Genomic DNA, 13,185 nt, shown 5'->3' with positions numbered 1-13,185 from the left:
GGCATTAGGCCGCGGGGCCATGGGGTTTCTCAACGCTCATTTTCTCAAGCACTCATGAGTGCTTTTGAGAAACCTACGTTCTCAACGTTTGTTGATTCGGCACAAAATCGGTTTGAGAATCTTTGAGAATCTTTGGCCGCGGGGCCATGGGGCTTTCTCAAGCTGAGAAATCATTCTCAAACACTCATTTAAGTTTCTCAAGCACCCAAATCTTGTTCTCAGACGCGAGCCCGTGGCCGTCGTCAGTTTTTCTCACTCTGAGAAACTGATATTGCCACTCATGCTTTATTTGGAGCTTTAAATAGAAAATATATTTTTGATCGCATTTTTTTTTTCAATTATAAACATTTAATACATTTTCCAAAGTGTTTACCGAAAAACAAATAGCACAATTGCTCATATTTCAGTTAGCCGATCGCTGCATCGTCAACTTTCTCAAAGATTCTCAAAACCGATTTTGTTCCGATTCGACAAACGCTGAGAACGAGGATTTCTCAAAAGCACTCATGAGTGCTTGAGAAAATGAGCGCTGAGAATCCCCATGGCCCCGCGGCCTTTGAGAAAGTTGACTAACTGAAATATAAGCAATTGTTTTCAATGCATTCAATGTTTATAATTGAAAAAGTTTAAAAAAAACATGCGATCAAGTACTTATTTTCTATTTATATGTCAAATAAAGCTTGAGTGGTTTTATCAGATTCTCAGAGAGAGAAAAATTGACGTCGGCCGCGAGCTCGTATCTGAGAACAAGTGTTGAGTGCTCGATGAGGTTTTTTTAACTATTCAACTTTCTCAAAGATTCTCAAAGATTCTCAAACCGATTTTGTGCCGAATCGACAAACGTTGAGAACGTAGGTTTCTCAGAAGCACTCACGAGTGCTTGATAAAGTGAGCGTTGAGAAATCCCATGAGGCCCCGCGGCCTCATATGCTTTCATTCCCGGTGTCACGAATGTCATGGAATCACTGACAAATATGTCATTGAACCGGTAATAAGTTACCAGTCCAGGCACAGAGAGTTAAAACAAAGAACTGCGTGGTTACTGTTAAATTAAGTAGAATGAACTAGTCGTGGTTACTTAATTTTACTCTCATTGTATCGCTCATATCTAGTTTACTCTTGAATGAATCGTTTGACTCGCTAGTGATGAACCGTGTTAAATGGGAACTGATACACTTATGACACGTTTCCTACACATAACGTTTCCAGTACCTACATTTGTAGACAGAGGATTGAAAACCCATATGAAAGTGCTTTACTTCCTTTGGTCTCACTGATCTAAATGATAGGGGCACTCAGCAATAGTAAGTGACTCTCAGCTGAGTTACCATGTTCCACTTTTGTTCTGCCTCACAAGGTGGGAACAGAAATGAAAAGAAATTTTGTGTTTTGTGTGGAAAAAAAAGTTATTTGTAGGGAACGTGACACAAGTTTATCAGTTCCCAGAGAGTTCTATTGTAAAGAAGTTGAATAAACTCTCCGTGGGTACTTAATTTTACTCTCATTTAATCTCACTCATCGAGAGGTAGCTCTTGAATGAATCGTTTGACTCGCAACAGATGAACTGTGTTGAGTGAGTTACCAGTCTAGGCTCAAGGGGCGTTCATCAGAATCATAATTGAGTGCAAGGCTCAAATTAACTTCTCCCGATGATTCGATTCAATTCATTTAATGCAATTGTTTCTCAATGCACTCGTTCTGAATCAATGTGGACATCACTAGCTTATGTCTATTTTGGAATTTCCAATCATACTGGACGAGATGTTATGACCATCTCGCATCACTCAGTTTAATGAGATCAAATTAAAAAAAAATGTCTTCTAAGTCATACCTACTGCCAAATATTTACTAAAAATCAAGATATGTCTTTCAATTTTAAGCATTTAAGTGTTCAAGCATTGCCAAGACTACTCAAGAGTTGCCAAGACTACTCACTGGTACAGTTCTGCTCCTCGTCCGAGTTGTCCAGACAGTCGTCGTCGCCGTCGCAGATCCACGACTTCGGTATGCAGCGCTGATTGTTGCAGGTAAAGTCCCACGTGTTCGGGCACGCCTGGACCGGCGGTTCCGCGTTCGGGTCGGACAGGCAGCTGCGCCCATCGTCCCCGAGCCGCTCGCCGTACGGGCAGCCGCACTTGACGACCAGCCACGGACTGGTCGGTCCGCCCGCACTCGCCGCCGCCGCCGCCCCATCCTCCGTGTCGTTCCTCGGCAGCGCAAAGCACAGCTTCTCGCAGCCGCCATTGTTGACGCCGCACGGTTGGCTCGCGTCGATGCTCTGCACCCCGTGGCTGTACACCTTCACGCCGTACAGCCGGTTCGTCTGCGGTTCGCGCACCATGATCTCCTCCTGCTCGCCGTTCAGCTTGTTCAGCCGCACGATCGCATCGAGCCGCCAGTCGGTAATGTACATCCACTCCTCGTGTATCACGATCGAGAACGGGTGCCGGATCAGGCGCGAGTTCACCGTGCGCACGTCCGTCCCGTCCAGGTTGGCGTGCTGAACGTGGTCCAGCAGCGCGTCGCACCAGTACACCCGATCCTCCCGGAAGTCGATCGACAGGCCGTTCGGCCAGCCGAGCGTCAGATTGCGGAACACGATCAGCCCGCTGCCGTCCGCGTTCGCTCGGCTAATGTTGGCCGGCCGGTCCCACTCGGAGAAGTAGATGTAGCCCCGGTTCGGGTGCACCACGATCGCGCGCGGTCGCTTCAGATTCTTGAGCAGCGTGCGCCGGTAGCTCGTGTTGCGCGTCGACAGCACGTTCAGCGTGCCCTTGCGGCTGTCGATGTAGTACAGATTCTTCGACACCCAGTCGACGGCCAGCCCCTCGACGCCCTCGTTCTGGGACGCGAGCACGATTTCCCGCCCCGTGCCGTTCCGGTGCACCCGGTAGATCACGTCCTGCAGCACGTCCGAGTAGTAGATGTGCTCGTCCACCGCGTCAAAGTCGAGGCCGACGAAGCGGGCCCGCCTCGACACGACCGGCAGTATCGCGTCGCTAAACCCTTCGATGACCGGATCGAGCACCTTGCCCTTGATGAAGCGCTGCTGCGAGTACATCAGGAACTGGCGCACCAGGTGGCAGTTCATCAGATCCTTCGACAGCTGCCAGCCGGTGTGGCAGGCGCACCGGTACCCCAGCCCGGACGGCGCACCCTGCACCGCCGTCACGACGCACATCTGCGAGCAGCCGCCGTTGTTGCTGCCGCACGGGTTCGACACCTTCGGCTGCGTGAGCGGATGCACCGCAATCAGTGCGCGCGGCTCCCGGATATCCTTCGCCTTGAAGATGGACTGTATGCTGGACGAGCCCTCGAACCGGTCCACCGACATGATGCCCTGCTTGGTGGCGTCCGACCAGAACACGCGGTTCTCGAACAGCGCGAGCCGGGACGGGCTCGGCACCTGCTGGCCGCGCAGTATCATCACGCGCCGCTCGCCCTCGTAGCTGACCGACTCGATGTAGTCGAGCAGCGAGTCGCACCAGAAGACGCGCCGCGCAATCACGTCCACCGCCACGCCGGACGCCTTGTACGCCGCCTCCGACACGATCGACTTCGCGTGCGTACCGTCCATGTGGGCGCGCAGCACGTGGCTACCGTCCGCCACGAACATCAGGCCCGCCGTCGGGTCGAGCGCCAGATCGGCCGGGCTGGTCAGGTTCGAGCCGAGCACGACCGCGTGCCACCGGCCGTCCAGCTCGAACACGTCCACCTTCTGGCCGACCAGGTCGGCCACGTACAGCTTGTCCCCGACCCAGTCGATCGCGATCGCGACCGGGGCCCACGTGCCCGGCAGCGTAAAGTCGTGTCCGCCGAACCCACCGTCCACCAGCACCTGCGACTGCACCTTGCGCGTCTTGATGTCCGACCAGTAGAGCAGATTCTTCGCGTAGTGATAGGAAAGGCCGCTGGCGCCGGTCGCGTTCGCGATGATGCGCGAGTCCTGCCCGTGCGCGCTCATGCGCAGGATGGCGCGATCGTACGCAAAGAACAGCTCCAGGCTGCTGGCGGTCGGGGCGACGCAGCGCGTCTTCTCCATCAGCGTGTAGCCGGTGGCGCACGCGCACGAGAACGACCCGTCCGTGTTGGTGCAGAGCTGGTCGCAGTGGCCCCACACGGTGCATTCGTCCAGGTCGGCGCAGGTCCGATTGTCCGGGGAGAGGGTGCGCCCGGCCGGGCAGTAGCACACGCCGCCCGTCAGCGACGGGCCACACTTGTGCTCGCAGCCCAGCGCCGGACAGGACGTGGTTGCTGCACAGAGAGAAAATGGAAGGAAAAGAAATCAATTAAATGATTCCCAAAAAACAAGGGGGACTCGACACTCACAGCAAGCCGTTTCCTCGTCCGTGCCATCGTCGCAGTCACGCTTGCCGTCGCACAGCTTCGACTTGACAATGCACTTGGCCTGGCCGTTCGGGCCGCCCCGCGGGCACAGGAACTTGTTGTCCGGGCAGGCGATCGCGGTACAGTTCGCCTCGTCGCTCTCGTCCGAGCAGTCGTGGTAGCCGTCGCAGTGGAACGTGGCCGGTATGCACAGCGCATTAGCACAGCGGAACTGGCCACCGTGGCAGGGTGGGAAGTCTGCAAAATTAAAAAAAAAACAAATACAAATGTCACATTACGTCACATCTAAAGTGCCCCAAAAAAAGAAATACTTACTGCAGCCCACCTCGTCCGAGTTGTCGCCACAGTCGTTCTTGTGGTTGCACTTCAGCGCCGTATCGATGCAGCGCACCCCATTGGCGCACCGGAACTGATCGAGCCGGCAGGCCGTGCCCGGGCAGCCCTCCTCGTCCTTGCCCGTCCGGCAGTCCAGGTAGCCGTCGCAGCGCTTCTCCTTTGGCACACAGATCTCCGCCACGCGCCCGTTCAGCGAGACGCCGAGCGACGGTGCACCGCACCGGATGTCGTCCGTTTGGCACTTGCGGTACGCTGAAGGGGGAGGGGAGGGGGGGGAACAAAACAAGGAAGTGGAGTAAGGATCTATTAGTACCGTTTCATAGCAAATCAAATATAAATGATTGGACAACTAAATCTGCGTGATGTACAATAAATTGCGGGATACAAACAAATATGAGAAGCATCCAAAAATGCTTGGGAAAGAAACCAAAATACGATTGGGCAACCATGCAACTCTCCACTTCAACTCAGTGGGTCACTCACAATAGCTTTTCAGATATCTCAGTGAGTCCAGTTCTTGATTTTGTGAGTCGTTGCCGGTACATTTTGAGTCTGAGGCATTAATTTTTGACATCAATGTGCATCAATGTTTGCCTTTAACTTACGTGGTTTTGTCTGTTTAACTACAGTAGAAATCATAATAAATTCACAAGGAATTTCAGCAGATTTATGAAATCTTTGCTGTGTTCAAAAAAGTAGGTAGCTTAATATTTTTAATGAAAAAAATAAATAAGTCGTATCAATTGTTACACACCGTTGTTTATGCCTGAGGACGCATGACGACTTCGCAGACACTACTGAAACTTTTGAAGTCTATATGACGATTGTAATTTTTTATTTTCTACTGATTGCATTATTCATCATGTGACTTAAATTCAATACTTTTGAGAGAGAAAAAACAAGCAAAAACAGTTTCAAAAGTCCGTGTACCGAAATTGGATGTCTGAGAGACTAAAGTTGATGCTATAGACAACTATCATTTGGACACATTGTAAAAAATTGGAGCCTCAGGGGCTTAGAGTGACGACGACTGCAATATACTATTGTGTCGAGTGGTTGCTCATATCGCCTGGCTGAGTGATTTGAATTAACGATAGGAATTTTCATCAAAAATGTAGCTGAACTGATTGTCTGTATGGAATAGAGTAAATTCTTCAATATATTGATCTTTCGTACACATTTTTCCAAGGCACAAAGGAACGTGGATTGGTTCTTCAACTATCAAAAGAACCTAACATTGGCTCCCTTCACGATTCCAGTCAGTTTTTTGTATGGAGTTTGATATTTGGAGGCTGAAATTATGTAAACACTCCATACAAAACCACACACAAAACTAGCCTGTAATTTTCAGTCTAGATTATTCTAGCCTCAAAGCTAGAATTAGATTCGAGTACCTGCTCGAAAAATGGCAAAACAAGGTGGTGTTTACATTTATCCCAAGGTGCATTAAAGAGATCTGGTGATGGAATCCAGAATCAAAGTGTATGTAGTCCAGGTGGTCTCATAGCATGTTTTTATAACCAAATTTGAGCATCTCTTTTTAACAGGATGAGTGAAAACTTTTCTTCAACAAGCTTTCTGGAGGCTTGGCGAATACTCAAAACACTCTTAAAATCTTCATTCAGAAACAGAAGCGACAAAAATCAGCCTTCTAAATACAAACACCTTGGAATAAGCCCACCTGTATATTATACCCACTTAGATAGCTGCTCGAAAACTGCTATACAATGCAAACAGCTGACAGGCTGAAATTTCAGTCTTTTCAATCTTTTTAATTCCTGCAGTATCCTAGCGGTCCATAGCAAATTCACTCTGTCTAGAGTTCTTCTAAAATTAGTGTACGATTACAAATCGTTTTTGTGCAAACAGGTTCAAAGAATATGCTTCTTGTGTAAAAAAAATATAGCATCTAGTGTATCTTTTTATCCGGATTTTGAGCCAACATTGATTGCAATTTTGAACTCTTGGCCAGGTCTTTAGCGTGCTCAACTCTGAGCAGTCCGTCGAATTGAAGAACGCTCTTGCCACTCTTTGATTTTACCTTCAACAGAAAATGTTTATCATCATACAGGCAAACTATCAAGGCAGTAGGTGTAAATTTCTGTTCAATCTAACCAAAAAAAAAAATGCATAAAAAGTGAATAAAAGCCCGAAGGTAGAAGCAATTAGCAGCTCGTTTTGTTTGCTTGGGTACTGTACAACGGATGTTACAGCGTCAAGGGAGTCGCCGTCTGTCGTCTGGATGCTTTCGTAACTTAATCGTCGTGTTCTCGCGCCTCCCTCAATATCTTCTTCCCTTGTCATCTAGTAGGCAGTGGTACAATCTACCATTTGCGCAAACATTGTTCACCCTGGACAATCGAACATTGCTAGCGAGTGTCGTCATAGATGTAATAAACTTGGATTGTAGCTAGAATAGAGTGGCTTGAGGTGTGTGTTTTTTTCACCTGATGCTCTAAAATGATCCCATTACGGCAATGACCAATTCTTGCTAACTACCTGCTTTGTGAGTAACTAAAGGCAATTTGTTTATAACTTTGATCTCCTGCGTTCATTTTATCATGCTGTTACAACTGACTAGCTCTGGCTAGTTAATATTTCGCTGCAACGTAGCCTTTGCTTCAACATCAACAGATCTCTGGGGAGTCACCCGCTGGACCCAGAGCCCAGTCACGTACACTAGCACGCCGATTCGTGCCAAACGCTGACCTCATCCCAACCTGCTGTCCCAACAGTTGCACCCCTCCCCCTCCTCTTACTCCCCACAAGAATACTTACTGCAGTCGGATTCGTCCGTACCGTCGACACAATCGATCGTCATGTCGCACTTGTAGTGGGGTGGAATGCAGTACGTCTTGTTAAACACGTACTGACCGCAGCTGATCTGTCCCGGTTCGCACTCGGGCGGTGCTGAGAAAGAGAGAGAGAGAGAGATAGAATGGTAAGATAGATGAGATAGGCCTACCCCGGCCGCTCCAGCACTACTTACGACAATGGTTCAGCTCGTCCTCGCCCTTATCGCAGTCCTTCTGATAGTTGCAGACCGACGTCTGCGGTATACACTTTCCCTCGGGGCACTTGAACGTTCCGAACGGACATGGCACGTCTGTTTCATTACTAAATATACTGCCACCTGGAGAGAGAGAGAGAGAGAGAGAGAGAGAAGGGAAAAAAGAGAAAAGGAGAGATGGATAGATAATTAATAACAGCATGACGAGTGCGGATTGAGGCACAAAAAAAAGGTAGCCAGCCAAGGGACCTCCCCGCATGAGCGCAAATTGCGATCCCGCGTTTCCCGCTAGGCGGCGAACCTTCCGAAATGTTTCCCCACGGTTCGCGGGGCCGGATATTGCTCGGGGACCCTCCCCTCCCCTGCTTCTACTGTGTGTGAGTGTGTGCGCCCGTCCCGTAAATAAGCATTGATTGATGGTAGATTCCGCCTGATCTTCCGCCGCATCTTGTCCGCTCGAATCTCGGCCCATAATAATGACCGTACGACGACAAACGACGACCAACGACGACAACAACTGCGCGACGACGACGACGATGATGATGATGATAATGATGATGAAGCTAATGTGAATAACGCTATTGTTACAGTTCGCTGCGGTCGGATAAAGTTCATCCACACACAAACACACAGAGGCACGCATTCGAGGAGGGTTTACAAAAGTTTGCGTGTGCTGCGGGGTCCATTTCCAACGCTTCGTTCTCGCCCGCGTCATCATCATCCACGTGTACGTGCAGGTTCGTTGTCACTTTTGATCGTTTTCTATTGTGCTTATTAGAACCTGCTGCTGCTATCATTACAGTTTGCATTGTGTAGGATGATGATGGGATGCTCCGAGCGCTTCTTTTTTTTCACCCGAACGTGTACGTGCCCCGAACGTTCCGGAATGGGGAATACGGGCTGGGTGAGCGCTCTAGTACCAAACCTCTACCAGCCTGCGAGATGTTACGTACATCTTTCCACCTCGGCTCCTCTGGGAACTTTGGGACACACGAGGGAAGGTGATTTTGTAGAGAAAAAAAGAAGCAAAAGGTTGTTATGCGCATTCAAGCCGTGCTAGAATACGTGCGCTGTACCCGTTGAGAACCCCAAATCAGTCCCAGGTTCCCCTCCACGTGTGCATTCCGATCGCGCGACTGGAAGCCATGTTTGAGCCATTGAAACTCTGGGAAATTCACATCGAACAGACACACACACACACACACAAATGCGGGCTAGTATCACACGCGCTTTACGACCCGGACGTGATGCAATTTGACCATTAGCAGGTACGTAAGCAAAAGCCATAAAGTCTGGCAAACAAAACAAAAGCAAAACATCAACCAATCATTCACCTTAACGTTGGGAGTGCAGGGGCGCTGTCTCACCGCCTCTCCAAATCGCAGCCAATCGCATCGCAATCACCTGAAAACACAAAAAACACCGACCCACACTGCAGCAGGCTGCAGTGTGCTGAGAATGCAGGTTCGCACAGGTTCTGATGCCCGAATCTCTGATGCCCGGCCGTGAAGGTTAAATCACGGGCTCCGGGGAACGGAACGTGCGAAATTGCAACCTTTTTTGTTGTTGCTCGTAGTCAGCGGAGTTGTTGGTGTTGTTGTTCTTTTTTCTCTTTATTGTTGGTCTCTGGTTGAGATTCCAACATCTCCCACTTCTAGAAGGAGAATTGAGTTTGTTGTAGTTGCTGTTGCTCTACTTCTACTGTTCCATTCCACTAGAATGCTTCGAGAATGATGGGCCGTTCAAGCAGCAAAGCCTCAGATCCCCAGAGGTTGCTGTTGGGTATTATGGCTGACTTCACAGTTCCTAACGCTGTTAGTTTTGTTTGTTGTTTCGTATTGACGCTTAGTTTGGATATTGGGAATTTGGCTTTGCTATCGCACCGTTTGCAGAAGACGCTTGTGGAGGTTTTGTGGCCGTCTAGTCTAGACTTTCGGAAAATATACAAACCAAAACTGGTGCTGACTCGCGCAAAACATTTCTTCCGTTACTAGATGTTCAAAAAATGTCCAGAGTTTCAGATCCACACACACACACACACACGCATATTCTGGGAGATCTTCTATTCCATCCCGCAAAGATCTTACCACCAGCAAGGGCTCAACAGCTTGAAGAGTCCCTAACGGCATGACTCCAACAAGTGCGTCGTTATTAGGAGATTGACGTGAAAGTGATTTACACACACACACACCCTCGTACGCACATACACACACACACACAGCGCGTCTTCTTCCCAAGCTGCTCGGTGGTAAAGTAGTTTATTCAATTGAAGCCAAACCAAATTTCCGGTCCCGTACCCGCGTACTTTCCGTCCCGCGCAAAGCAAACCGAGTGCGTTTCGTCACGCAACGGCGCTTCGTGAAGGAAAATGCTGGATGCTGGGTCGCCCTCGACCGCACCGCAGTGGATAGAATGTCAATTCCGCGGGAGGGTTCATCATTGCCATCATTGGCGACACCATGAGTGTGTAGTGGCTTTGCTTTCCACCGAGCGTGCCGTGTGCTTCGCTTTCGGGGTCCGGTGTCTTGGCCACAATGGCCAGTATTCATGTGCGAACGAACGCACACACTTCAGCGTCCAGCGTGGCCCAAGCGGTGGGATCTGCCGCAGGCGGCAGGATTGATAACGGCCGAAATGAAGGGCACACGGAGCTGAGGGAGGGTTCGGCCAGTTTATTTACATTTCCCGTGCAATCGGGCCGTCTCCGTACGGCGATGGGAGCAAATAACAAAGCAAGCAAACCCCAGGCGCGTAGAACGTTTTTCTTAGTGCCTTTACCAGCTCCCTCTCCAGGCTTGTTTGGGTTTAGGTCTCGTGTGCAAAGACTGGTTTCCGTTCCGGTGGCGCTCGTCCGGCTTAACGCAAGGGAAAGCCTCTTTCCAGTTAAAAAAAAAGATGGTCGCATGGCCAAGACCTAACACGCCAACAAGCGTGCGTAAGGCGGAAAAAGAAGCAGTCGAAATGGAAAACCGAAGCACGAGTGTATGTGTATATCGTAATAATGCAAGCTGACGAGCTTTTCCGCTTTTTCTTCTCCCTCCCCACGCACACACACACACACACACACACACACACACACACACACACACACACACACACACTCTTTTGCACTAACCGGCTCAATCATCCTTTTCCGGATTCCGGTACACTCTCTCGGGGTTCGTCTTGTGTGTCTTGTTTTGGAATTTTCAGCCGCTCGAAATCTTGTCCGCCTTACCAGAGGTTCGTAAAATGTATATAAAACCCGTTCATACACACACACACACGTAGACACACCGTTTGGTATGGTTTTGCTGTGTCGTTTTCCCGTGTGTGAGACCTGTGGCAGGTTGTTGTGGGGGAAAGGGGGGCCCATGGTTTAACCCATAAAATTCCCCAGTCGCCAGACGAACCGAGAACTGGTTACAGTTGTTATAGTTTTTTCATCAACCAGAGGAAGCACTCCATCTTGTGCGGCAAATGTAGGACACAGCTTGAAAATTCCAAAAAAAAGCATTAAAAATGCGATTTGGCACATATATATGCAAAGAACTACTCCTCAAGAGAGTGATATCGGTTTTGGATATTTGTGCGATATTTTCTGTCTTCATTGCATGTGTTTCTTCTTTTTTTCATCTTTTTTATACCTTACCAATGATCCACCCCTAATATATTGCAGATTAAAAGTTTATTGTTAGTATTAAACCAATATACCCAATCATACTAGTATGGATTTGAACGCACGACCTGTGAGATGTCAGGAAGAGCACTTTGCCGCTGGACCACAAGCGCACCTGATTCGTTGCGCGTTAAAATTGGTTCAGTATCCGCCAAGCCTGTGAATGCTAGTAATTAACCAGTCCAGCCGGCATCTTGTATTGTATTCAACGCTACACCACTTCCTCCAGATTCAGAAATACCAGATTCACCAATCGTGTAACTTTAAATTTAAAAAAAATAAATGATAAAATCTTCTCCCTGTATTTATTTCTTCTTCTTATTTGTTCTCGCAGAATCAAATGCGTCACACATGTTTTATTAAGAATGTATATTTGTTTATTTCTTTTTCACTGTCTCCTATTTACTGTCCACTGTCACAACCATTGCCCATGGTTGTGAAATACTGTGGGTAGAAATAACGTTGTGCAACGCTGCGCTTCCTGTCTATTGATGCGGAAAATAAGAATACTCGCATCTTAAAATAACACAACATCGTTTGAGACGCATTGATTTGGTCCGGGAGATTAGTTTATTAATAGGGACCTCTTAAAATGCTAAAAATGTGCCTGAAGATGCGGAAAATATCCAAAGTTTGATCAAATGTGTTGTTTCATTAACTATTATAATGGCTAAAGCATTACTTTTTTTTACTGGTCAAATGTCCAGGAAATTCTGGTAATTGTGCGTAGAAATATTAAAACAACTTTCTGCAACACGTTTCACCCAGCTCTAACTAAGCTCTCTTTTCCATGCACTGCGATCAGTGCACCTTCAACCTTTTCCACCTTTTTAAATGTTTTTGCGCGCGTGTGTGTGTTTTTTTCGTTTTGTTTTGTTTTAAATTGCCGCCTGAAAACGGTTTCCCCCCGCAAATGCTTCATTCGACGCTTTATAGCCCGGGAGCGGTACCATATCTGTCGTTACTGGTTAATACCATCTCCACACCCCTTCCCTCTTTTGCCTTCCGTTCAAAACTATTCAGAATCGTAAAATAAAGGCCCGAGCGCAAACCCATCCCTGAAGCCGCCCCCAAAAAAACCCAATCCAGATCAACGATTTAACCGGGAAAGTACGACCCGGGGGATGGTTGAGGGGTCGCCGCTCTCCGAAAAGCGGGAAGGTGGGGGGGGGAGGCGAGGCGAAAGTGAAAGTTCCAGTTTCAACTTTCCACCACCGACACCCCCGCCGCACGCAAGCACAGTTCAAAATCCTCGCTCCGACGCGGACGGCGTTAAAACGGAAAGGAAAGCAGAAAAGGAAAACATCCAAACCCCCTTTATGTGGAACCATTATGTGGAAGGGGGTAGAAGAGGGAGGGAGGTGGGAGGGGGGGGGAGCCATTGGGGCATCCGTTCGGATTGCGATTTTGCTCGCTTTTACGATGCACCGCGCGGCGCAACTTCCCTTTTCCGGTTTTGCTCGAAACTCATGGCCGCCGCCGCCACCGCCGCCACTGTGTGCGTGAGGAAAGACGATACACGATAGCGAGCGAAACAAACAGTGGAGGGAGAAGGGAAAGGGGTTGATGTAGCCGCGGCTTGATTAACTTCCTTCTTTATCGGGTGGCGCTCTGAAACCGGAAAAAAATGGAGGAAGAAGCAAACCTGAAATTGAGGAGTTTGTGCCTTTTTTTGCTGTTTGCTGCTGCTGCTGCTGCTGCTGCGACTAGCGGGAGGAAGGAAATGTTCAATCGCACGCTGGGGCCGTAAGAGCTAGTATAAAGGCCAAAGAGAGAGAGAGTGAGAGAGAGAGAGACAGAGAGAGAGAGAAAGAAACGAGGTCGAGAGAAAAGG

General features: G+C 48.8%; 1 protein-coding gene across 5 annotated transcripts in view; it reads right to left on the bottom strand.

Moving 5' to 3' along the window:
- LOC120906601 (low-density lipoprotein receptor-related protein 2) overlaps window positions 1-13,185 on the bottom strand; it is a 54,134-nt gene that overhangs the window by 16,928 nt on the left and 24,021 nt on the right. For all 5 annotated transcript variants that reach the window (XM_040318390.1, XM_040318391.1, XM_040318393.1 and 2 more), the window contains 5 exons: window positions 7,673-7,816; window positions 7,462-7,593; window positions 4,663-4,935; window positions 4,330-4,584; window positions 1,936-4,254 (listed from right to left, as the gene is read on the bottom strand). In XM_040318390.1, the coding sequence (XP_040174324.1) occupies window positions 1,936-4,254; window positions 4,330-4,584; window positions 4,663-4,935; window positions 7,462-7,593; window positions 7,673-7,816 (3,123 nt within the window). The remainder of the gene's footprint in view (window positions 1-1,935; window positions 4,255-4,329; window positions 4,585-4,662; window positions 4,936-7,461; window positions 7,594-7,672; window positions 7,817-13,185) is intronic.

The sequence above is a fragment of the Anopheles arabiensis genome, chromosome X (assembly GCF_016920715.1).
Source record: "Anopheles arabiensis isolate DONGOLA chromosome X, AaraD3, whole genome shotgun sequence".
In the NCBI taxonomy this organism is placed as follows: Eukaryota; Metazoa; Arthropoda; class Insecta; order Diptera; family Culicidae; genus Anopheles; species Anopheles arabiensis.
Note: the sequence above shows the minus strand (reverse complement) of the source record. Positions and strands in the feature narration are given on the sequence as shown.